A 22,850-nucleotide genomic window follows, 5' to 3' on the forward strand; every position below is an offset into this window, starting at 1 on the left:
CTGACAATTACTCATTTGCAGAGCGGGGGAATAACCCCACTGTGGGCAGAAGAATCCGTAGAGAAACTACGGGAAAGATTTTAAACTGAAAACGGCATCAGTCAGCCGCTGGCGGGAAGTGTGTTTAAGAAGCTACATTATTGCTGATGTGCGGTCAGGCCCATGGAGGAGGTGGTGTCTGCCGAGACCTGAGGGACAGCGGAGTCCCTAACTGTGTGTCTGTCTCCACAACCAGGTGGTGAACTGGGTAAGGCCATAAATTCCTAACGTTCTTGGCATTTCTCACGACAAAAATGTGAAAAATCTATGCGGGTCAAGTTCATATCAAATTTCTAAACGATCTGATAAAATAGTTTCATACATTTATCCTCAACTTACAGAAGTTTTCCAAACTTTTTCCTCATCGTTTATAGCTGCCCTTATTTTTAATCTCGATGAAACGAGACTGACCACAGAGGTGATCGAAGTGAGTATGTTTAGACTTGAATCATCACGGATCTCTCACGGTGGACTCGTCAGCCGGGCATCTCAGAATTCTCCAAGTTCAGCCGCTCCTACTCGGAGGGTCTACAGGACACCTCACACCTAACCCAGCACACACTCGGACCCCCTCCCGGCCGTAACCACCCCCAGAAGACACCGACGGCCAGCCCCACGGGCCCGGGAGAGGCCTGTGACCACAGGCAGGTGGGACTCACTCTCTAATCTTACTTTCTCTAGATACTCAATCACAATTCATATTTTTAAAACATGGGTTTTTAATGGTGAAATGTGTACAAATAGGGGCCATTGAAAGCTCCACCTGTGCACCACAGGGGTTGCTGGTACCAGTGGTTCCCAAACTATGGTCCCCAGACGAGCTGCGCCTGAGGCCGGCTGAGAAACGCCCCCTGCCAGGCCCCCTGGCCCCACGCCATCAGAAGCCCGGGGAGACCCCACTTCCTAGAAGGCACTCATGAGCATGCCTTGGGCTGGCGTCCGGGCCTCGGCCCCCAACCAGCCCCGAAAGCTCCCGGTGCACACGATCACAGAAAAGGTCACTTACACTTACCCTCCGGAGAGAACCGGCAACACCACGCGGACGAATGGAGGATCAAACGGGAAGTTATCCTAAAGGGCAAGTCAGCAAGTTAGGTCGATTTAGAACACCCTCAATACCACATCACGTAGGAGGTTTTAGTCCATAAAGACGTTTGCTAGCTGAGGCTGAGTGAGGGTCACAAAATTAAAACAGTACAAAAAGAAAATGGAATAAAAGCCAAAGAGCTCTAGACGGTGTGGCTCAGTGGATAGAGCATCAGTCTGCGGACTGAAGGGTCCCGGGTTCGATTCCGGTCGGGGGCACATGCCCGGGTTGCAGGCTCAATCCCCAGAAGGGGGTGTGCCAGGGGCAGCCGATCATCCATGATTCTCTCTCATCATTGGTGTTTCTCTCTCTCCCTCTCCCTTCCTCTCTGAGATCAATGAAGCTGCGATCACTCCCAAGCAGAGCAGCGTATTGGTAAATGTATGAGAGACAGGGCTGTCCCCTCCCAGCAGAACTGTGCAAAGGAACAGTCCAACACGATGATCAATCCTTCGACTGGGAACTAGAAAAGGTGGACAAAATGTAATCCATTCCAGAGCTCAGACCAAGAAGACACAGGACCCCGAGAGCAGGGTTTCTCTCCAAAGAGGGAGGTAAGAGGGGAGGAGCTGCAGGCCCCTAATGCCCTAGGAGGGAGGTGAAGCCGGCGCTCAGTGTTCCCACTTCTCACGGAGCTGGGACCCTGAGGACAAACTGCCGAGCTCTCTGCTGAGAGGAGGGCGCCTCCGCTGAGTCATCTCGACCCGAAACGCCTCCAGGCACCCTGGGCGGCGGGAGCCCCAGCCCCCGGTGGACAGACAGGAGCCTTCACTGGACAAGAGCAGCGCCGAGGCTCCGATCAGCTCCCTAGCCTGTCGAACGTAGCTTATCACTACAGGTAAGTTACGTGAGGCCCAAGATGACATAGAGAGCAAGACGCAAACGACAGACACAAGGAATCAGTCTTTATCAGACACAGATTTTAAAATAACTATGCTGCACACATGCAAGCAAAGCAAAGATGGAAAACCCTGGCAGAGAACTATAATAGAAAAATGAAGTATAGCCCTGACCGGTGTGGCTCAGTGGATAGAAAGTTGGCCTGCGGACTGAAGGGTCCCGGGTTCGATTTCGGTCAAGGGCATGTACCTTGGTTGCGGGCACATCCCCAGTGGGGAGTGTGCAGGAGGCAGCTGATGGATGTTTCTAACTCTCTATCCCTCTCCCTTCCTCTCTGTAAAAAAATCAATAAAATGTATTTTAAAAAATAAAAATATCCACAATGAAGCCAAGAGAGATAAGAAGGCGGAAAACAAGACACAGGGCAACGGACCAACGGCTGTCGTGTGCAGAGTCCCAGAGGAGAGGAGAGGGACAGGGCAGGAGCTGAAGAGACAACGTCTGACACGTCACAAAACTGAGAAGGGACTTCACAGACGTGAGCTCTCAGTCCTTCAGGAGCAACAACGGGGCCACACGCGGAGACGCTACGAGGAGCGGGAAGGAAGGCGTTTCCGGCCCGGACACCCACCCCGTGGCCACACTTCCCCCCACGACCCGCAGGAGGAGGCGCCAAGGCTGCTCCTCAGGGCGGAGCCGGGAACCCGGAGCCCGAGACCACGAAGAGCGCCGCTGTGCACGCAGACCCCCGTGAGCATCCGCCTCCCGGTCAGAGCCCCAACGCAGACCAGCCACGCTCCCGTGGCCGGAGCCCGCGCCCTCAGGTCTTTGCACGGACACGGACACGGAAAACACAAACTGACAACCGCCTGCTCGGCTCCGACACGTTAAGGACATCAAGGTGACTGCCAGGCGGCGGAGAAGCGCACGAGGCCGTGTGCGCACCAAGCGGACAGGTGGTGGGACACGGAGGAAGGAAATAAAAAATCCCGAAGAGTAAGAGCAGCCGGAGCGAGGAGGACAAACAGAAAGCCCCTGCGAGACGGGGGTTTGAGCCCGGAGACCCAACATGACAGCTGACAGCGCTCCAGGTCAACAGCCAGGCCCAGCCTGCAGAGCTCAGACGGCGCAGGGACGCCCAGCTGACGCCCGGGTGGCCAGCACAGCGCCGAGCCCGGGACAGCGACACGCACAGCGACACACACGCTCTCCCAGGGGCTGCAGCGAAGGTGGCAGCGGAGGCGGCCGAGCCGGAGGCCCGGGAAACAGCCTTCACCTCCAAGAACACCGTCAGGGAGGCCAAAGCAATACCTGCAGGCTGTGCGGTCAGCTTACCCGAGAGAAGACACAGCGTAAGCCCAGTCTCTCACTCTCCCCCACCTCCCGTCCCTAAGGAAGATTCGGGAGAATCCCTGAACTGGGAACACTCAGCCCTCGTGGGGGGAAGACAGAAGCACCACCTCACGCCCAGAGCAGAGCGTCTGAGGTTTCTGTGGAAACACCCCCGGGAGACAACGGCTGCATAAGCCTTTCCTCCCGGTGCAGAAAGCAGGTCACACGTTCCTCCTGAGAAACTCAAGACTGCAAACCACCACAGTGATCTCTGAGATCTTTACTCCGAGGACAGTGTCCACCCCCTGGGGGTGAGAACGCATGGCCTAGGCCCGTGGTCGGCAAACTCATTAGTCAGCAGAGCCAAACCTCAACAGGACAACGACTGAAATTTCTTTGGAGAGCCGAAAACCGACTTCTGCGCATGGGCCACGAAGTTTCAATCGCACTGTACGTGCGCGCCAGCACGTGGTATTTTGTGGAAGAGCCACACTCGAGGGGCCAAAGAGCCACATGTGGCTCGCGAGCCGCGGTTTGCCGACCACGGGCCTAGACAACATAATTGGTTTCACCTGTGCGTGAGCTTTACGGATGTGAACGGTACAGAGTGTGCTTCTTCTCCACATTCTGTTTAAGAGCCGCCGATCCTGTGGCCACGTCGCTCTGCTCGTTCACGGGAGCCTTCCTATGGGGGCCACGTGCCCAGGGCTGCCCTGAACAGGCCCCCGTGCAGCGAGCACGCGTCTGGGCAGGGCACACTCCCAGGGGATCCCTGAACGCAGGGCACAAGAAACCCCCACCTGTTTTCCCAAGCAATCGTACAAACATGCCTTCCCACAAGGCACACATGGAATTCGGTCACAGTTTTCTTACCTTAAAAGAGAAGTTAAGCAAAATATACTCTATGCCTTCTTTTTCCTTTAAGATCTGAAGGTCACTGTGCAAAGGACTGTCAGGATCAACCCTGAGAATTACAAAAGGAAGTCAGATTCTTTTCTCACCGACCTCACAAAGGACCCGGCCCAGCGCTGACACAGAGCCCCAGGGTGAGTTCTGAGCAGACAAGCTCTACAGCTGTTCTGTGGGAAAGCAAATCCTAGAACCCCAACTCGTGGGATGAATGTTCAAAAAGAGATCACGACCCGGCCGTGTGCTCAGGGGTGGAGCATCGACCTATGAACCAGGAGGTCACGGTTGCAATCCGGGTCAGGGCACATGCCCTGGGTTGTGGGCTCCATCCCCGCTGGGGGGCGTGCAGGAGGCAGCCAATCAATGATTCTCTCTCATCGATGTTTCTATCTCTCTCTCCCTCTCCCTTCCTCTCTGAGATCAATGAAGATATATTTTTTAAAAAAAGAGACAGAGAGAGAGAGACCCCGGTATTCCAGCCCTGGGTGGTGTTGCTCCGTGTCAGAGCGTCGGCCGAGCATTGAAGGGTCCTGGTTCCTTCCCAGTCAAAGGCACGTAGCTGGTTGCAGGTCTGATCCCCAGTTGAAGCTCGTAGGGGAGGCAACTAATCCGTGTGTTTCTCTCATGTGAATGTCTCTCTCTCTCTCTCTCTCTCTCTCTCTCTCTCTCTCTCTCTCTCCCCTCTCCTCCCTCCCTTCCACTCTCTCTAAAAATTAGTGGCAACAATATCCTCAGGTGAGGATTAAAAACAACAAAAAACATATCACAATATTCTCAATCTATTCTCCTCTGGCGATTCAAAGTCAGCAGTCATTCTAGAGAAGATGGTCATGCCATCTACAAGAGTAACATGCTAATTGACCATACCTTTATGACGCCCACCAGCCAATCAGGCGTGAGTATGCAAATTAACTCAACAAAGATGGCGGGTTCATTTGCACACACAGGTGTTGAGCAGCTGGGGGTGGGATGGGACGGGGCGGGACGCTTGCATCGTCGCAGGCATTCTGCACCACCCCAGCCGCTCTGGGCCTCTGGGCAGCATGGGAAGGCGGAAAGGCGGCTCCAGCCGGAGCCAAAGCGCTGCTGGCAGCCAGGGGAAGGAAGGTCCATTCTTGCACGAATCTTCGTGCATCAGGCCTCTAGTATGTACATAATTTTCTCAAGGACTCAAAAAAAATGTAATCTCCTTTCCTAAAGCTGCATTATCAGACAAGGGTTCATGGAGATACATTTACCACGGATGAGACCAGAGAAAACGAAGCACTGACCAAATCTAACCTGTGTGGTAACGGTCTACATGTTCAGGTCTTACCAAATCCCTTCCCTCCAGACAAGCTGCCACCACAGTCACCCTCGCCTGGTTATTCAATCCACTTGTGTCCATAGTCCCCGTCTCACCTCCTCCAGGAGACACTACCCCACAGCCGCCCCTTCTCCCCCCCCCTCCCGCTTCCTCACTTCACTGTTACTAAGCCCAAGAAGCAGCTCATCCTAACACCCAGAGCGACTGCAGGAGCTAAAGTGCCACGGAGAGCTCTGTCCTAACGGTATCAAATGCGGGGGGCTCTCCATGCGAGTCTGCCGTCAGCCATTACCGCGAGAGGGCGAGCAGGAAAAGCCACTTACTTCTGAAGCTTCACATGCCAGTCGTATAAGCTGTCATTTATGAGCTCCACTGAGTAAAACCCTGCGAAGATACAATGTGTTAGTGACTCTTCATTTGATTGTAGCTATTACTCTAGTGAAGTATAGACACTAAACAGCCCCCAAAGCTGAAATGTTGCCACTGAAAGTGGGACAGAGCTACATGGTAACGCTTTTGCCACAGAGCTGAGTACCTCATGCCCTTCCCAGATCCTTAGAGCCATTAACCAAGAAGCTTCTGTAACGAGGTGAGAAACTATGTCCCATTAACTGTGAGTGGGAGAAAGAAATCACGTGAAATCCTACGCACCTTTCTTCACACACACACGCAAACATTTCTATAAAAATGGGCGTCCCCTACATATAGTTTCATCTCCTTTCGTCCACTTCCTGGAGCATCTTTCCCACTTGGTATATAGAAACCTATTGTCAATTTCCTTACTATTTCTGCAGTAACATCTTATGGACACAGTATAATTTACCCAATTCCACATCTGATTAGTTTTTATTTTTTGCTACTCCAAATAGTGCTGTAGAAACAAGTTACTTAACATTTAAAGATAAGCCGTTATTCAAACATTTACCTGCATCCTAATAGTTTTCTACAGATAAACTTTTAGACACGCAGCTCAGAACAGAACAGTGTGCAGTTTAAAACTTATGGACCGGCCCTGGCCGGGTAGCTCAGTTGGTTAGGGTAACCCGATAAGCTAAGGTTGCGGGTTCGAGCCCGTCAGGGCACATACAAGAATCAACCAATGAATGCATCAGTAAGTGTCACAACAAACTGATGTTTGTTTCTCCCTCTCCATAAATAAAACTAATGAATTGTTTGCTTCTGGAATTTTCCATTTAATATTTTCGGACCCCCATTGACCATGGGTAACTGAAACCATGGATAAGGGTGGGGGTACTGTACACTCACCCTATTTCACCCACATCTTTTTTTTAAAATATATTTTATTAATTTTTTTTACAGAGAGGAAGGGAGAGGGATAGAGAGTTAGAAACATCGATGAGAGAGAGACATCAATCAGCTGCCTCCTGCACACCCCCCACTGGGGATGTGCCCGCAACCAAGGTACAGGCCCTTGACCGGAATAGAACCTGGGACCCTTCAGTCTGCAGGCCGACGCTCTATCCACTGAGCCACACCGGTCAGGGCTCACCCACATCTTTGGATAACTCGGTCACATTTATGTTTCCCATCCCTCACATGAAGTCAGTAAATAGTTCTGGTTCTGTCCAACTACGAGAAGCAAACTGGACTCTCTGACACTGAAAAGGCGCAGACAACCGACTGCGGGACGCGTGCTCACCTGCCTTGTAGCTCTGCGAGCGGTAGATGTCCCTGAGCTCCTTCATCAGCCGGTCTGAAGCCTGCACCGACCCGGACACTGCGCCCTGAAACACAAGGTGACGCTGACCGGGACTGACCGGTCAGACAGCTGAGACCCAGTGTCTGAGCCGAAACACACGTGTCCCATGACATTTCAGACATGGATCACCACCGGGCATGTTAAGAAGCCAAAAACGTTACTAAGTGAAGTCAAAGCTTATGAAGTTTCAACAGGACCATAAACTGGGGACAAGCCTGGCGCATGTACTGCTTCTTCCCGTCTGCAAACACGTCCAGCCAGCGTGTCTGGTCGCCAGGGCCCTGCCACACCGGGGACTCAGTGGTGTCGCTTCCAGATCCCGCCATTTCCCCCGGATGGTTAAGGGTTTATTTGGAAAGCAGCTTTACATTCGCAGCAAAACCAGAGGAAGACACAGCTTTCCCCCAGGATGTCCCACAAGCCGTCTCCCTCACCGAGGGCACGTGTCCTACGACTGGTGAGCCTGCAGCAAGGGATTTCCCACGGCCCACGCGACCTCCCACGGCCCACGCGACCTCCCACGGCCCACGCGACCTCCCACGGCCCACGCGACCTCCCACGACCCACGCGACCTCCCACGGCCCACGCGACCTCCCACGGCCCACGCGACCTCCCACGGCCCACGCGACCCCCAGGCTCATCTATGCTTTACACGTGTATGAGGACACGCATCCCTCGTTAGGGCACAGAATGCTGCCTCTCATTGCTCTAAAAAAGATTTGCCGATTGAACGGACACCGTAGGTAGGGCTGCAGGAGGGAGAGTGGGCCGCCCGTTTACCACAGCTGTGTCTCCATGCACGGTAATGCATCATGTCCGAGACACAGCCCGACAGCACAACGGCCCTCAGGTTTCATGGGGCTAAGGAGTAGCTCTAATTAAGGCGGTAGGTGGTGTTCAAACAGAAACCCTGCCTCTCACGTGATGTTTTCCTACTCCGTCTGGCATTTGTGGACAGGACTCTCCTTCTTCAGAGGCTCCCCGGGGCCCACATGCATGTAGAGCTGAGGGAACTGAAGCCATGAGGCGTGCCTGTCACCAGAGCGTTCCTTTCACACCACCCGCTGCTTCACCCAAAGGCGTGACAGCAAAGCTGAAACCACGTTTGGTCCCGCCGGGGCAGCGCTTCCTGGAGGACTGAGCTGCACGGTTGGGAGACGGGTTAAAACACAGACCGCGAGAAGAGGGCAGAGGCGGACGGGGGGATCCCAGGAGGGAAAAGGCAGAGGAGAAACGTAAATCCGCCAATAATAACATATGGCAACAGGCCTGTGCGTGCCTGAGCCACACGGCAGGCTGGAGGGGCCGCGGAGGCTGGCGCCTGGATGAAGGTCCCTGTGTTCACGTTATCACCTACAACGACGCTACTTAGCCAGTAAGTCCAGGTTCTAGAATGTTCCACATACATTTAGATGGTCTTGCCTTTGAGTCTTCCTAATTTTCTCTAGTATTGCCAAGTTTTCCTTTTCGATTCCTTCATCTTCCGACTTCTTTCCGCTGACAGGCTCCTCCTCCTTCATCTCGTAGTGATCCAGGTCTTCGATGTCCTAAAACATCAGACACATGTGAGTGCTCTCGCTCATGCCAAAGGCCAACTATTCCTGACTCGAGAGGGAGCAGAAGAGAGAGCATCCATGTATCCTATGGGAAGGGGTCAAAAGCCTTCATTCACACCCATTTAAAGGCTCCCTGTTCAGCCCTAACCGGTGTGGCTCAGTGGATAGAGCGTCGGCCTGCGGACTGAAGGGTCCCAGGATCGATTCTGGTCAAGGGCATGTACATTGGTTGCAGGCACATCCCTGGTGGGGGGTGTGCAAGAGGCAGCTGATCGATGTTTCTCTCTCATCGATGTTTCTAACTCTCTATCCCTCTCCCTTCCTCTCTGTAAAAAGTCAATAAAATATATTAAAAATATGTATAAAAATAAAATAAATAAAACCAAAGACCTTTTTATCCTATCAATGTAGAAGAAAGGCGAGCGTCACCCTGGAGTGTGAACACGTGTCCATCTTCGGAGCCTGAACACGTCTCAGATCGCCTAGGGGACGGGCCCCCACCAGCCTCAGCTCACTGCCCCTGGAATCCGCTCTACGACACTCCCAGGTGTTCAACACGAGGGAGCTCCCTTATTTCTATGAGTCGCCCCCGAAATGTCCTCTAACTCTATTCAAACACAGGCCTTTTGAAACTTAGTTCTCAGAAACAACCAGTCACAGCCCGCCAGTGTGGCTCAGCGGTTGAGTGTCGACCTTGGAACCAGGAGGTCAGGGTTCGATTACCTGTCAGGGCACATGCCCGGGTTACGGGCTCGATCTCCATGCAGGAGGCAGTTGATCAATGTCTCTCTCTCATCTATGTTTCTCTCTCTCTATTCCTCTCCCTTCCTCTCTCTCTAAAAAAATCAATAAAAGCATTAAAAAAACAAAAACAATTACAGGTTAAGTAGTGATTACTATTCAGTGTAAATATAATTTTAGTGCTAAATGTTAAGAGCTCTCATTTCCCAGAAAATCAAATCTGCGACATCAGAGAAGCAATTTATTCAAAAGCATACATTAGAGGTAAAGCCAGACTTTATATTCAAGTAAAGCCATCCATTATATTCAATTCCAGGAACAGTGTGCTTTTCATTATTCCACACTAACGCTGGAGTGTAAAGACATTAGAGAGATTACTAAGATTTTCCGTAATGAAGACATTCACACAAGGTTCTCCCGTAAGACACCCACCTCCGCCATCTCCTCCTCGTCTTCCTCTTCCGACGTCACTTCCTCTGTGGTTCCATTCTGCAAAGGAAGGAGAAGGTGCCAGGCCAGCGGGCAGCACCCCCGGGCACTGGGAGACGCTAGGGGCCCGACTGTCCCTCTCCGGCCCTGACTGCACAGAGAACCGGTGACAGAGAAACAGCTACCTCACTCCAGCTCTGATCGGACAAACACCTATCAGCTTTTTAAAAGAAACATTTTTGAACAATTCAAGTTAACAGGTGCATTAAGAATAACAAAGGCAATTAATCACATATAAAGCCACTCTAAAAAAGTTCAAGACACGCCCCCGGGTCCGGGTGAGGCCATGTGTCCCTGGATCCGGGTGAGGCCTCGCACACCTAGGTCCGGGTGAGGCCTCGCACACCTAGGTCCGGGTGAGGCCACGCGTCCCTGGGTCTGGGAGAGGCCACGCGCCCCTGGGTCTGGGAGAGACCACGCGCCCCTCGGTCCGGGTGAGGCCATGTGTCCCCGGATCCGGGTGAGGCCTCACGCACCTAGGCCCGGGTGAGGCCAAGCGCCCCTGGGTCTGTGAGAGGCCACGCGCCCCTGGGTCCGGGTGAGGCCATGTGTCCCTGGATCCGGGTGAGGCCTCGCGCACCTAGGTCCGGGTGAGGCCACGCGCCCCTGGGTCCGGGTGAGGCCATGTGTCCCTGGATCTGGGTGAGGCCTCATGCACCTAGGTCTGGGAGAGGCCACGCACCCCTGGGTCCAGGTGAGGCCATGTGTCCCTGGATCCGGGTGAGGCCTCGCACACCTAGGTCCGGGTGAGGCCACGCGCCCCTGGGTCTGGGTGAGGGCACGTGCCCCTGAGTCCGGGTGAAGCCGTGCCCCTGTGTCCGGCCGAGACCAAACCAGCGGGAGTCGGACCTACGTTACCACCATTTGTCCACCATCCAGAGCTGAGGGGTCAGTGCTGACATGTACACATAAGGAACTGGTGGACATTGAAATTGGGTCTCTAAAGAACTGTTGGTCCAGAAAGAAACTCACTACAGACTGATTCATTTGCCTGTCAGCATAACTATTATTGCTCGTCTCACATTCAGTTCTTATAAGTGTATATCTAGTGACATATGATCTCGCTCATCTAGGGGAAATGATGAACAACATAGACTGAGGAACAAGAACAGAAACAGAAACAAGGAGGCATCGATCGGACTAGCGGGCCTCGGAGGGAGGATAGGGGAGGTTGGGGGGAGGGGGGAGAGATCAACCAAAGGACTTGTGTGCATGCATATGAGCCTATCCAACGGTTAAGTTCAACAGGGGGTTGGGGCATCCGTGGGGAGGGGTGTGGGATGGGAATGGGGGGATGAGGACAAATATGTGACACCTTAATCAATAAAGAAATTAAAAAAATAAAAAATAAAAAAGTTCAAGACATTCTCATTTAAAATTAAAAAAACATTTTACACTTCAATAAATGGTTTCCTTCACTTAAATAACTATCCTAAACCATGAATTAGCTTAAACCCCTCCTACAAGCTGTCAACAGCAAGAACTCCCAATCGACCCTCAGTATCTCTCCAAAATATGAATGAAGAGAGAGGAAGGACAAAGCTATACATGAACGAGCAACATAGACTGGATAGATACTTGAGAAAAGTCTTCAAAAAGAACAAGACCAAAATAAACTGTTTTTTAAACGTAAGTGTTAAAGGGACAACTGAGGTGCCAGAGAGGGAGGACAAGACACTTGCACGTAAACCACGGGTAAAACCCGGAAGCAGAATGAGTGCTGGGGTAGGAACAGCATCTCAGAATGTGTGGGTCCGCTGTGGAGAGGACCCCGTGAACCCCAAGTCCCAGCCCTCACCCCTTCCTCGGCCCTTCCACCATCCACGGGGCTGTGACGGGAACCACTGACGTGGTGGAAGTGACGCTGGGCCAGCTCCCAATTTATCCTCAAAGGGCCCGGGAGCTTCCACATCTGTGCTCTCGGAGACAAAACTAAGAATCCTGGTCCCCTCCTGAGAAAGAGGAGCCCCGAGAAGCGGCCCCGGAGGATGGGCCCCGTGGAGGGCAGGGCCCCGTGGAGGGCAGGGCGACGGGGAGGGCAGGGCCCCGGGGAGGGCAGGGCGACGGGGAGGGCAGGGCCCCGTGGAGGACAGGGCGACGGGGAGGACAGGGCGACGGAGAGGGCAGGGCGACGGGGAGGGCAGGGCCCCGGGGAGGGCAGGGCCCCATGGAGGGCAGGGCCCCGGGGAGAAACAGCGAGGCAGCAGGCGTAGGGAGAAGCCCTGCTGGGCACCCCAGGGCAGTGCGTCCAGAGGGCCATAGCCCCAGCCCCAGCCCCAGCCCGGGTCTGACTGTACGTGCGGCAGCAGCAGCCTGTCAGCTAAGCAGGCCAACCCAGCCCATCGAGAGGCACAGAGTAAATTGTTTTAAGCCATCAAGTCCTGGGGCAACTGGATCAGCAGCAGTCAATACCAAAACAAAACTTAAAATTATGGCTGTCCTAATAAAGTTCTAAAAGCTGGAGGATAAGAACATTTCCTAGAATTTGAAATTAAGACGAGAGAATAGAGACATAGTGTCTGAGATACAGACTCAAGCAAAGAGTCTACGATCCCATGAGCAGGCGTTTCCACATGAACAGAGAAAACGGGAAGGAGAGAGGAACCAGAGGGAGCGTGCACACACACCACGGAGAGGACGCGAGAGTCCGATCGGAAAAGGCCCCTCCGTGCTGAGCAGGAGCGGGGAGGAAGATCTAAGCCCATGGCTGACGCCAAGGAGGAGAGGCCCTGGAGCTCCCATGGAGATGGGAAGGTTCAGAGGGCACCAGGCTCGCCCGCACCGCTGGCTGCGGTAACACCGAAGGACAGCATTTCCCGCCCAGAACCCCACCTCCAGCCCAACCACCAGCCCCGTGTGAGGCCGACTCAGCCGTTCACACTGACGGGCACTTACTGCACGCCCCCCGCGCTGCCCCACAGCACTAACCGTGTAGCCTTCAGAGCCCCCCACACGCAGGCCCCACTCCCACCGCCCTGTAGGAAGGGAAGTGCTGCACACAGGGCCCGGGGAAGAAATGCAGAACCGAGCAGCAGAACCGAGCGCGAAGCCGACGTGCAGCTCGAGAGCGTGCCTTCCGCCCTTCCCGGGTTTGCCCTGAGGTGCACGCAAGCAAACGGTGGACAGTCAGCCCAGCAAGGTGGCCCCAGGTCAGGGGACAGACCCACGTGAGCAGAGGAGACAAGAGCAGTCCCAGACGGCGGCTGTCCCGCCAGCTCAGAGAGCCACCGCCAGGACAGGCAGGACCAAAGGCTCCGAAGCGAGGGCGCGCTCACAGAAGTGGAGAGAACACGGAGAATTATCATCATCGGGGAGACATTCCTACAATCCTAGACTCCTTAGGCACGGCGCGGAAGAGACACCGGCTGGGGATGCCCGACGGAGCCGGCCTTGCAGGCGAGGAAGTGACTCAGCACAAGCCACAACCGAGGAAGCGAGAGCAGGTATGGAAACCGGAACATTAGCAACGAGGGTGAGCGTGGGAGGGGCCGGTTCTCTGTCTGTCACAGCGAATTCACTCCAAAAAGTGGAAAGTGTGGAGCCTACAGCAAAGCAAACAAAGCCCTGACCGGTGTGGCTCAGTGCATAGAGCATCGGCCTGCGGACTGAAGGGTCCCGGGTTCGATTCCGGTCAAGGGCATGGACCTTGGTTGCGGGCACATCCCCAGTAGGAGGTGTGCAGGAGGCAGCTGATGGATGTTTCTCTCTCATCGATGTTTCTAGCTCTCTATCCCTCTCCCTTCCTCTCTGTAAAAAAATCAATAAAATATATATTTTTTTAAAAAGTGAAAAGTGTGGTGCCTACAGCAAAGCAAACAAAGCATTCAACAGCAGAACTAACCCCAATGCGCTGTACGCTAAGCGAAGGAAAGCACCCTAGTTTCGCTTGGCCGGAGACCATTCCTCCGGCGCGGGTCCAAGGGAAGGCTACGTACCTGGCCCGTGGGCAGCGGCTGGTCGAGCAGCTCCACATCCAGGTGCTTGGGAAGGTCGTGCAGTCTGCAGAGCTCACATATCAACCACTTCAGCTGCTGGCGAAGCTGCAAAACAGTTCACAAAGAAGCAGGCGTTCGAGGGCCCTGGGCAGACACAGGAACGCTGCAACTGTAACAGCCCAGCAGGAAGGGAAAGAAGTTAGCTGCTGCCGTGCAGCCCCGGATGGAATGACGTGGTGAGGGTCCTGCTGGGCCAGCGTGCGAGTCCCGAGGGCCGCGTGCAGCCCTACAGAGGGCCCAGCAGCACGCCGGCAACAAGAGGGGAGGAAGAGCCCTGACCGGTATGGCTCAGTGGATAGAGCGCCGGCCTGCGGACTGAAGGGTCCCGGGTTCGATTCCCGTCAAGGGCATGTACCTTGGTTGCGGGCACATCCCCAGTGGGGGGTGTGCAGGAGGCAGCTGATCGATGTTTCTCTCTCATCAATGTTTCTACCTCTATCCCTCTCCCTTCCTCTCTGTAAACCATCAATAAAATATATATTTTTTAAAAAAAGCACATGCTTTTCTGCGTTCTGCGACTGTTTCCCGTGTCCACCCAGGGGAAAGCGTGTAAACCAGCAGACAGACTTCTCACAGCGCTGCATCAACAGCGGCCGGCTAGATGAGACCACATGCCTTGCTTCCTCACACAGAACGCCTCGGAGAGCTGCTGGGCTCCTGCGAGGAGACTGGCGGCTCTGTAACCACAACACGACGTCCAGCCTGAAACCACAGTCAGCCGTGTTCCTCTAACCAGGCCCTCCGTGGTCGCTCCGTCACTAGTGCGGAGTGGAGGCGTGTTTCAGCAGGGAACACCGACACGGCTCCCGCTGCAGTCGGGTCAGTTTTAGAATCGGAAAGGGAGTCCCTGATTCGGCAACTAAAGGTAAGAGCGTTAACGCAACGAGAAGGCAGGCCCGGCTGTGATGAAGGAGGTGATGGAAGGTCAGGAAAGACCGCTTGCTCTGTCCCTAGCCTGGGTTCTGAGGTGACGCAGAGACTGCGAGAAAGAGTGGAGGGTGAGTTTGGGTATTTTTTTTCTTTCACAGAAATACTCTTACTTTTTATAACAGCAGACCCAAGGGTATGCCCTGTGCCATGTCACTGTGTGAGCATTTTTGATGGGATATCTTAGACACGGAAACATGGCCCCGTCACTTCTCTGCCACAACACGCACACCCTCAGGTCTAGGAAAGGCGGCCGCTGGGAGCTGCCCCCGCCCGTCCTGCGGCCCCCGCCCCGTCCTGCGGCCCCTGCCTGTCCTCCTGCCCCGTCCTGCGGCCCCTGCCCGTCCTTCTGCCCCGTCCTGCGGCCCCTGCCTGTCCTCCTGCCCGTCCTGCGGCCCCTGCCCGTCCTCCTGCCCCGTCCTGCGGCCCCTGCCCGTCCTGCGGCCCCTGCCCGTCCTCCTGCCCCGTCCTCCTGCCCCGTCCTGCGGCCCCCGCCCCGTCCTGCGGCCCCCGCCCCGTCCTGCGGCCCCCGCCCCGTCCTGCGGCCCCTGCCCCGTCCTCCTGCCCCGTCCTGCGGCCCCTGCCCGTCCTCCTGCCCCGTCCTGCGGCCCCTGCCCGTCCTGCGGCCCCTGCCCGTCCTCCTGCCCCGTCCTCCTGCCCTGTCCTGCGGCCCCTGCCCCGTCCTGCGGCCCCCGCCCGTCCTCCTGCCCCGTCCTGCGGCCCCTGCCCGTTCTGCGGCCCCTGCCCGTCCTCCTGCCCGTCCTGCGGCCCCTGCCCGTCCTCCTGCCCGTCCTGCGGCCCCTGCCTGTCCTCCTGCCCCGTCCTGCGGCCCCTGCCCGTCCTTCTGCCCCGTCCTGCGGCCCCCGCCCCGTCCTGCGGCCCCTGCCTGTCCTCCTGCCCCGTCCTCCAGCCCCTGCCCGTCCTCCTGCCCCGTCCTCCTGCCCCGTCCTCCTGCCCCGTCCTCCTGCCCCGTCCTGCGGCCCCTGCCCGTCCTCCTGCCCCGTCCTGCGGCCCCTGCCCGTCCTCCTGCCCCGTCCTGCGGCCCCTGTGACGCGGCCCCCTTCGTTAGCCTTTTACCTCCACCCTCAGGGCTCTGCAGACCAGCCTTCACCTCCCAAATCCTCTTTACACTGACATTCGTATGTTCTTAATTTTAGGAATAAGCGTGTTTAAAGCAAAAGTAACTTATTTTGACAATAACCTGAGGTAAGACTCTAATTTCCCCAAAATGGTCATTTCTCCCAATACTATTAATAGAGTAATCGATCCTTTCCTTTTTGAGTGCTTTAACTCAATTCCACTTATTCTAAATCCTCAATTAAATGACTCTAAATTCCCAGCCTTCATCCACCCAGGCCAGTGTCAGTACACAGTATTTCATGTAAAACCTAGTTGAACAAGTCTCATTTCATTACTTTTTCTTCAACTTCATTATTATTTTTACTCTTCAAAACAGACTTTAGATTCATTTTGTCAAGTTCCAAAAAGAAGTCTGTTTAATTTTTCTTTTTTTTACTGAATTGTATTCAATTTATAAATTAACATGAAGCTATGAAGATAATTAACATGTTTAATTATCTGGGAACACACTGTCTTTCATTCCACTCAGCAAATTATTATAGTTTTCTTGATACTATAAGTTTATTCCTAGGTAGTTCATTTTTTTTTTTTTAATTTAATTGTAATCGCCAACAAAATACTTTTCTCCTGTATTTTCTATCTGATTATAGCTGATATTTGGGGGAACCACTGACTTTTACATAACAGCACTTTAACCAGTAATCTTAAAACTGTTTTCTCAGTTGATTCCTTTGGATTTTTTTTAGGTAAATAATCATGTCACCAGTAAATAATGACTGATATTTCCTATAAGGACTTTATGACATCGTGGAAAAATACAATAATAATATTAACTTTAAAAAATGGTATAAAACTATGTAGAATATGATCTCAACTATTTAAACATATATGAGTATATGTATTTTACTACAAGGGAGGAAAATTGAAAGGAAAAATAACACATCATGTCAACAATGGTTATAGCAGGCAGAGAAATTACGGAAGACTTTTATGTTCCCTTTAAATTTTACTATTCTCTCACAAATGTTACTCATCAGTTTTATAAAAAAGGACGATGGGTTTTTAATTTTTGTGTGAAATGGAAAGTTGCGTTTCTCTCTATACAAAAACTTTTCATTTATGTCCCTCTGGTTTGTACTGCAGTTACAGACTCTTGACAGAAAAAGCAGTTCCTTAACGTTCACGAAGAAAACGAGAAAGGAGCAGGACGTATTTTCTTACCGAACTGTTGCTCTTAGAATCTTCTAGACGTTCCAGAACTGATGTCAGGTTTGGGTCATCAGAGTCCACGAACCATATTGGTGAGGAAGCTGGGTACGATTCCTGTTAGAGAGACGCCGGGTTAAACTCTTGTCACAGACTAACCTGGACCTGCAATTAAACAGGCCGCTCGATGGTCAGGTAACACAGACTTCAGCGAAATACAGCTGGGGAAGCCCGGTCAGGGCTCAGGGCACAACCCAGGGTTTCGGGCTCAGTCCCCCGGGGCGGGGGGGGGGGGGGGGGGGCAGGAGGCAGCCAATCAATGATTCTCTCATCATTGTTTTTAACTCTCCCTTTTCCTTCCTCTCTGAAATCAATAAAAAAATATAAAAAATAAAATAAAAAAAAATATATATATATATGGGGAAGAAAAGCAATATATTAAAATCCATGTGTGGAAAAACAAATTTCTCTTAATGGATTTTTAAGTTAATTTTTTTTTTTAATTCTTCTGGAGACCAGTTATGGGACCATTACTGTCGCACTTTGCTGCTCCCTAAATGTGGAGTGGAGAATGACGTGAACGCACAGAACCTTAATAAAATTCCAAAGGCTCCGACAACATAAGAAAGGAAGTCACAGAAAGACAGGAAGAAACTCTCCCTGCTCTCCGTCTGGCAGGTGAGTGTCTAAGTGTCTAAGTGGCGGAGCCCACAGAGCAGTGACGACACTAACGAACGTGAAAACACCTGCGGTGGGGGATGCTCACGTGCTCCGCGCAGCACGTGATGTCCCATCGGAGCATTCCACACGGGCACAGAGGAAGGCTGGGAGGCCCCCGGATGCTCAGGACCCAGGCGGCTCCCCGCTCTCAATCTTCCATCCCCCAGGACTCGGAGGAGACAGCACAGACCACGCGCCACAGCCTTAGGAGGGGCCTGCTCACCACCCTGGCTCTCGGGAGACGCTTTACCTCCAGTGGTGGCGTTCCCACTCGCCTCCCACCCCTCGACCAGCTGACCCTTATCTCACACCATCCGTCCCCAGGTCTAAGACGTTCAACAAGAAAGTCACGTCGCTAAGGGACACGCCATTCATAACATGGACACCTGCGTCTCCTCTTCACGACCTGTTCCTTCCAAGGAGGGCATGGGGGTGAGGGAGGAGAGAACTCGGATCCGACTCCGTATCACCAACTGGTCGGATGAATGAACACAGGACTCCTCGGCCTGAAGTGCACTGAGGTGCTGTCATTCCCAACAGTTCCCGGAAGCTGCTTTAGAAAGGCGCCCGCCCAGGAGGACAGGCCAGAGAGAAGGTCCTGGGCTCTTGGGTCAGGTTTCGTTCATTATGTCCTTTGTATAACCCACCCGGCTACTTCTTATCCGTGTCAAGACTAGGAACACGTAAAACTGACAGCCCTGACTTAGTGCCCATGAGAAACCATTGTAAAGCAGCCTATCTACTAAAGACAGAATATGCAAATTGACCGTAACTCTGTGACAAAGGTGGCAGCGCCCACAGCCAATAAGGAGAGAATATGCAAATTGACGCAGCAAGGCAAGATGCGGAAGGCGGCTCAGGTTGGAGCGAAGGTGGTGCCGGCAGCCAGGGGAAGGAAGGCCTATTCTTGCACGAATCTTCGTGCCTCGGGCCTCTAGTTTTCAAAATACAGTGCTCTTCAGCCACAAAGGACACCATCACTTTTGTATTTGTAGAGAACACTGTCATCGCCACAGAGCTTCCCTATATTCGCTCTCGTGTGGGGCAAGAAAAATGATCTATTTCATCGAGAAACAGAAGTGATTTGCTTCAGGTCCCAGCTACGAGGCTCTAACCGTTTAAAGCAGGCGTCCTCAAACTACGGCCCGCCGAGGACATTTATCCAGCCCGCCGGGTGTTTTTGCCATTTTGTTTTTTTACTTCAAAATAAGATATGTGCAGTGTGCACAGGAATTTGTTCATAGTTTTTTTTTTTAAACTATAGTCCGGCCCTCCAACGGTCTGAGGGACAGTGAACTGGCCCCCTGTATAAAAAGTTTGAGGACCCCTGGTATAAAGTTTAGTATCTCGCTCCTGGGGGAAGGGAGGCTTTTGGCGACGATGAACAGAAATTTAATTAAGGAGAAAAAGTTCCACGACAAGCGGCCTGGTGAACAGCCACTCGTGCAGAAAAGCGATGACTTACGCTACACGATAAGCGCGAGGGTTTGTTTGTTTACTAGCTAGCTCACGTCCCAGGGAAGGAGGGTCTCTAAACAATTCCCTGCCCACAGTTCCCAGACGCGAGAATCCGTAAAGGAGTAACGGAAAGCCCTACACCAGCTCCAACAGGCTGCCCAGGTCAGTCAACACCTGCTGGGCCTCTGGGTGTGAGCGTAACAGCTGGACGTCAGCACTGCCTGGAAATCGGATGTTTCTCTGATGTTACTGAGAACGGGAATCAGCGCTTAGGTCTGCACGACAATCTTTCATATCTCGACTTCCTTTTCTATTAGGAAAAAGACTCCCTGAGGTTGAAGACAGCACTCTTCGCCCTTCACATTTAAGATTAGGGCCCGTTTATAAAACAGAAAAATGTTTTAGCTCAATTCCCTTTCCCTACAGAATAACACACCTATGCTTTTTTTTCACTTCATAAAAGTATCTTTCAGCCCTGACCGGTGTGGCTCAGTGGATAGAGCATCAGCCTGAGGACTCAAGGGTCCCAGGTTCGATTCCGGTAAAGAGCATGTACCTTGGTTGCGGGCACATCCCCAGTGGGGGGTGTGCAGGAGGCAGCTGATCGACGTTTCTCTCTCATCGATGTTCTAACTCTCTATCCCTCTCCCTTCCTCTCTGTAACAAATCAATAAGATACATATTTTTAAAAAGTATCTTTCATATGAACTTGAAGTCAAATTACAGATTTCCTATCAAGCCCTAGGTGACCCTTTAAATATGTATGCACTATCCGTGACACACACATGACAGGTAAGTTTTTTCTTCCAACTGAACATACCTAGAACATGACCATGTAGTCAACAGAATAGAGGGTGTCCCCGAAAAAAATGTGTACACACTCGGACAGCTGAGAACTCACTTAATTTTCACTCCTTGTTCTCGTTTAACTGATTTGAAATAATGGGTGAAGCCAGGCTAAGCTTTGAAGAAAGAAGATTTATCCTCAAGTGCACTAGACTGTTTTCTATGGGGCTACATAAAAGATGGGGATACGGCACAAAGCCAGCCAGTCACACACCGAGGGCACACTTATGCCGCACGCAATGATTGTTGATGTCGGTGATCCCCCTGCTTCGTGGTATCAGCCGTGCCGGGGCCAGAACGGTCATCAGGCACTGACAGACAAATCCCTCCTTTCTGTAGATTCTTTTAAGCTTTGAGAATGACCGGCATGTTAATGAACACTGACTTTACAATCATTCAGAGCGGGCATGCATTTTTGGGGAAACCCTGTCTTTACAACGTGTGCAGAGTGGAAGATGAAAAACATAATTATAGAATATTCTCCCTTGCCATTAAAAAAAAAAAAAAAAAGGCAGGGGGTGGGGAGCGGGGCAGGGAAAAGAAAAAATAAAATAAAAAATTTTAAAAAGGCAAAGGGTAGCACCATTGCCTAACACTGTTCTCTTTCCAGAGCCCCCCCCCCCCCCCCATTCAGGGATTCAGCGGAGAAGTCGGAGGGAAGTGAGAAACTGTATGATGTAGGCGCCAGGGGACCTTCCGACGGCCTCCACGTTGCACATCCCCAGGAAGCAGACGTGTGAGTCCTTCAGCGTCGGATCCCAGAGACCACGGCCCCAGAACATGCGCCCCAGGAGCTGAGGCTGCCCCAGGATGGAAGGCGCTGCCTGAGGCCCAGCCCCAGGACGGGAGGCACTGCCTGAGGCCCAGCCCCAGGACAGGAGGCACTACCTGAGGCCAGCCCCAGGACAGGAGGCGCTGCCTGCTGAGCCCAGCCCCAGGATGGGAGGCGCTGCCTGCTGAGGCCCAGCCCCAGGACGGGAGGCGCTGCCTGAGGCCCAGCCCCAGGACGGGAGGCGCTGCCTGCTGAGGCCCAGCCCCAGGACGGGAGGCGCTGCCTGCTGAGGCCCAGCCCCAGGATGGGAGGCGCTGCCTGAGGCCCAGCCCCAGGTCGGGAGGCGCTGCCTGAGGCCCAGCCCCAGGTCGGGAGGCGCTGCCTGAGGCCCAGCCCCAGGATGGGAGGCGCTGCCTGCTGAGGCCCAGCCCCAGGACGGGAGGCGCTGCCTGAGGCCCAGCCCCAGGTCTGGGAGGCGCTGCCTGAGGCCCAGCCCCAGGACAGGGAGGCGCTGCCTGCTGAGGCCCAGCCCCAGGACGGGGAGGCACTGCCTGCTGAGGCCCAGCCCCAGGACGGGAGGCGCTGCCTGCTCTGAGGAGGAGGAAGCAGGGGTGGACGGGCGAGAAGAATCCTGAGGACGTGAAGGCTCTGCATACCTAACAGGACTGGGGAACGTGCCCGATGAAGAGAAACAGATAAGAGAGGAGAGAGCCCTAGGCTGGAGGAGGAGGAATGAGCAGCTGGAGGAGAGGACAGCCCGAGCACGTCTGCCTCAGTGGATGGAAGGCTGGCCCTCGGACTACAGGTCCGGGGTTCGATTCCGGTCTGGGGCATGTACCTCGGTTGCAGCCTTAACCCCCGGCCTTGGTCGGGGTGTGTCCAGGAGGCAACCCATCGATGTGTCTCTCTCACGTGGGTCTCTCTGTCTCTCCTCCTCCCTTCCACTCTCTCTAAAAATCAAGTATCCTTGGGTGAGGATGAAAAAAAAATCAATAAAAACATAATTTTTTAAAATGTACTAACCCAGGTTACCCCCTCACAGCAGAGCCCTCAGGGGTCCCATCCTGCTCCCACAAGGACGCGAGAGAGGTGCCCCCCCCCCCCCCCCCCCCGTGACGGCAGCAGAGCCATGCAGCTACCCCAGCCACGCGGGGCCCTGCTGAGGAGAGCGGGGCTGTATGAGCTCCAGGAAACCGGGGAGACTCCAATCCATTCTAGAACGAGACCCACCGGTGCACCCAGCCAGGGACGCTGGTGTGACGCCACCCGAGCAAACGGAGAAACGAGAGGAAAGAATGAAGGGAGAGATGCCGGGTCCACGAAAAGACCTTGGGAACGTGGCTCTCCGACCTTTTCGGACTCTTCCCCAGAAAATCTCCACGTCAAACAGGATTCCTATAGGGGCTCCTACTCCATCACTTTTGTTCAAAATCCAAGTAAGAACAGATAACAAAGACAACAGTAACTTAAAAATAAAAAAAGGCCAACGTCCAAAACATTACAACAGAACACGAGAAAACATACCCAAAGCGGTCGGCAGCCAGGACTGTAATAAATCAGCATGAACTGAATCTGACCAGGAGACCCTGGACGGATGGTCAGACATGGAAAGACAGATGGGGGGAGGGGGGTGTGTGTGTGTGAATGGAGCACACGCCACACGGGACAAACTGCCGTGCAGAAGCCTCAAAGAAAGAGGGGTGCAGATCTTTGGAGGATTTTTCAGAAACTGGCACGTGTGTGTGTGTGTGTGTGTGTGTGTGTGTAAGAAGCAACTCGTGAGGTGCCATTCACGCACACGTCACAGGAACCGCACGGGTGCTTCTT

At 53.4% G+C, this 22,850-nt stretch overlaps 1 protein-coding gene across 1 annotated transcript in view; it reads right to left on the minus strand.

Moving 5' to 3' along the window:
* The window catches only part of UBE2Q2 (ubiquitin conjugating enzyme E2 Q2), a 33,594-nt gene that overhangs the window by 6,947 nt on the left and 3,797 nt on the right, over positions 1-22,850 (minus strand). Inside the window, exons 2-9 of the mRNA XM_054713304.1 lie at positions 17,243-17,344; positions 13,955-14,059; positions 9,963-10,019; positions 8,640-8,780; positions 7,174-7,258; positions 5,837-5,897; positions 4,172-4,262; positions 1,052-1,110 (exon numbers count right to left, since the gene is read on the minus strand). Of these exons, the coding sequence (XP_054569279.1) occupies positions 1,052-1,110; positions 4,172-4,262; positions 5,837-5,897; positions 7,174-7,258; positions 8,640-8,780; positions 9,963-10,019; positions 13,955-14,059; positions 17,243-17,344 (701 nt within the window). The remainder of the gene's footprint in view (positions 1-1,051; positions 1,111-4,171; positions 4,263-5,836; positions 5,898-7,173; positions 7,259-8,639; positions 8,781-9,962; positions 10,020-13,954; positions 14,060-17,242; positions 17,345-22,850) is intronic.

This window comes from Eptesicus fuscus, chromosome 25 (genome assembly GCF_027574615.1).
Source record: "Eptesicus fuscus isolate TK198812 chromosome 25, DD_ASM_mEF_20220401, whole genome shotgun sequence".
Taxonomy (NCBI): domain Eukaryota; kingdom Metazoa; phylum Chordata; class Mammalia; order Chiroptera; family Vespertilionidae; genus Eptesicus; species Eptesicus fuscus.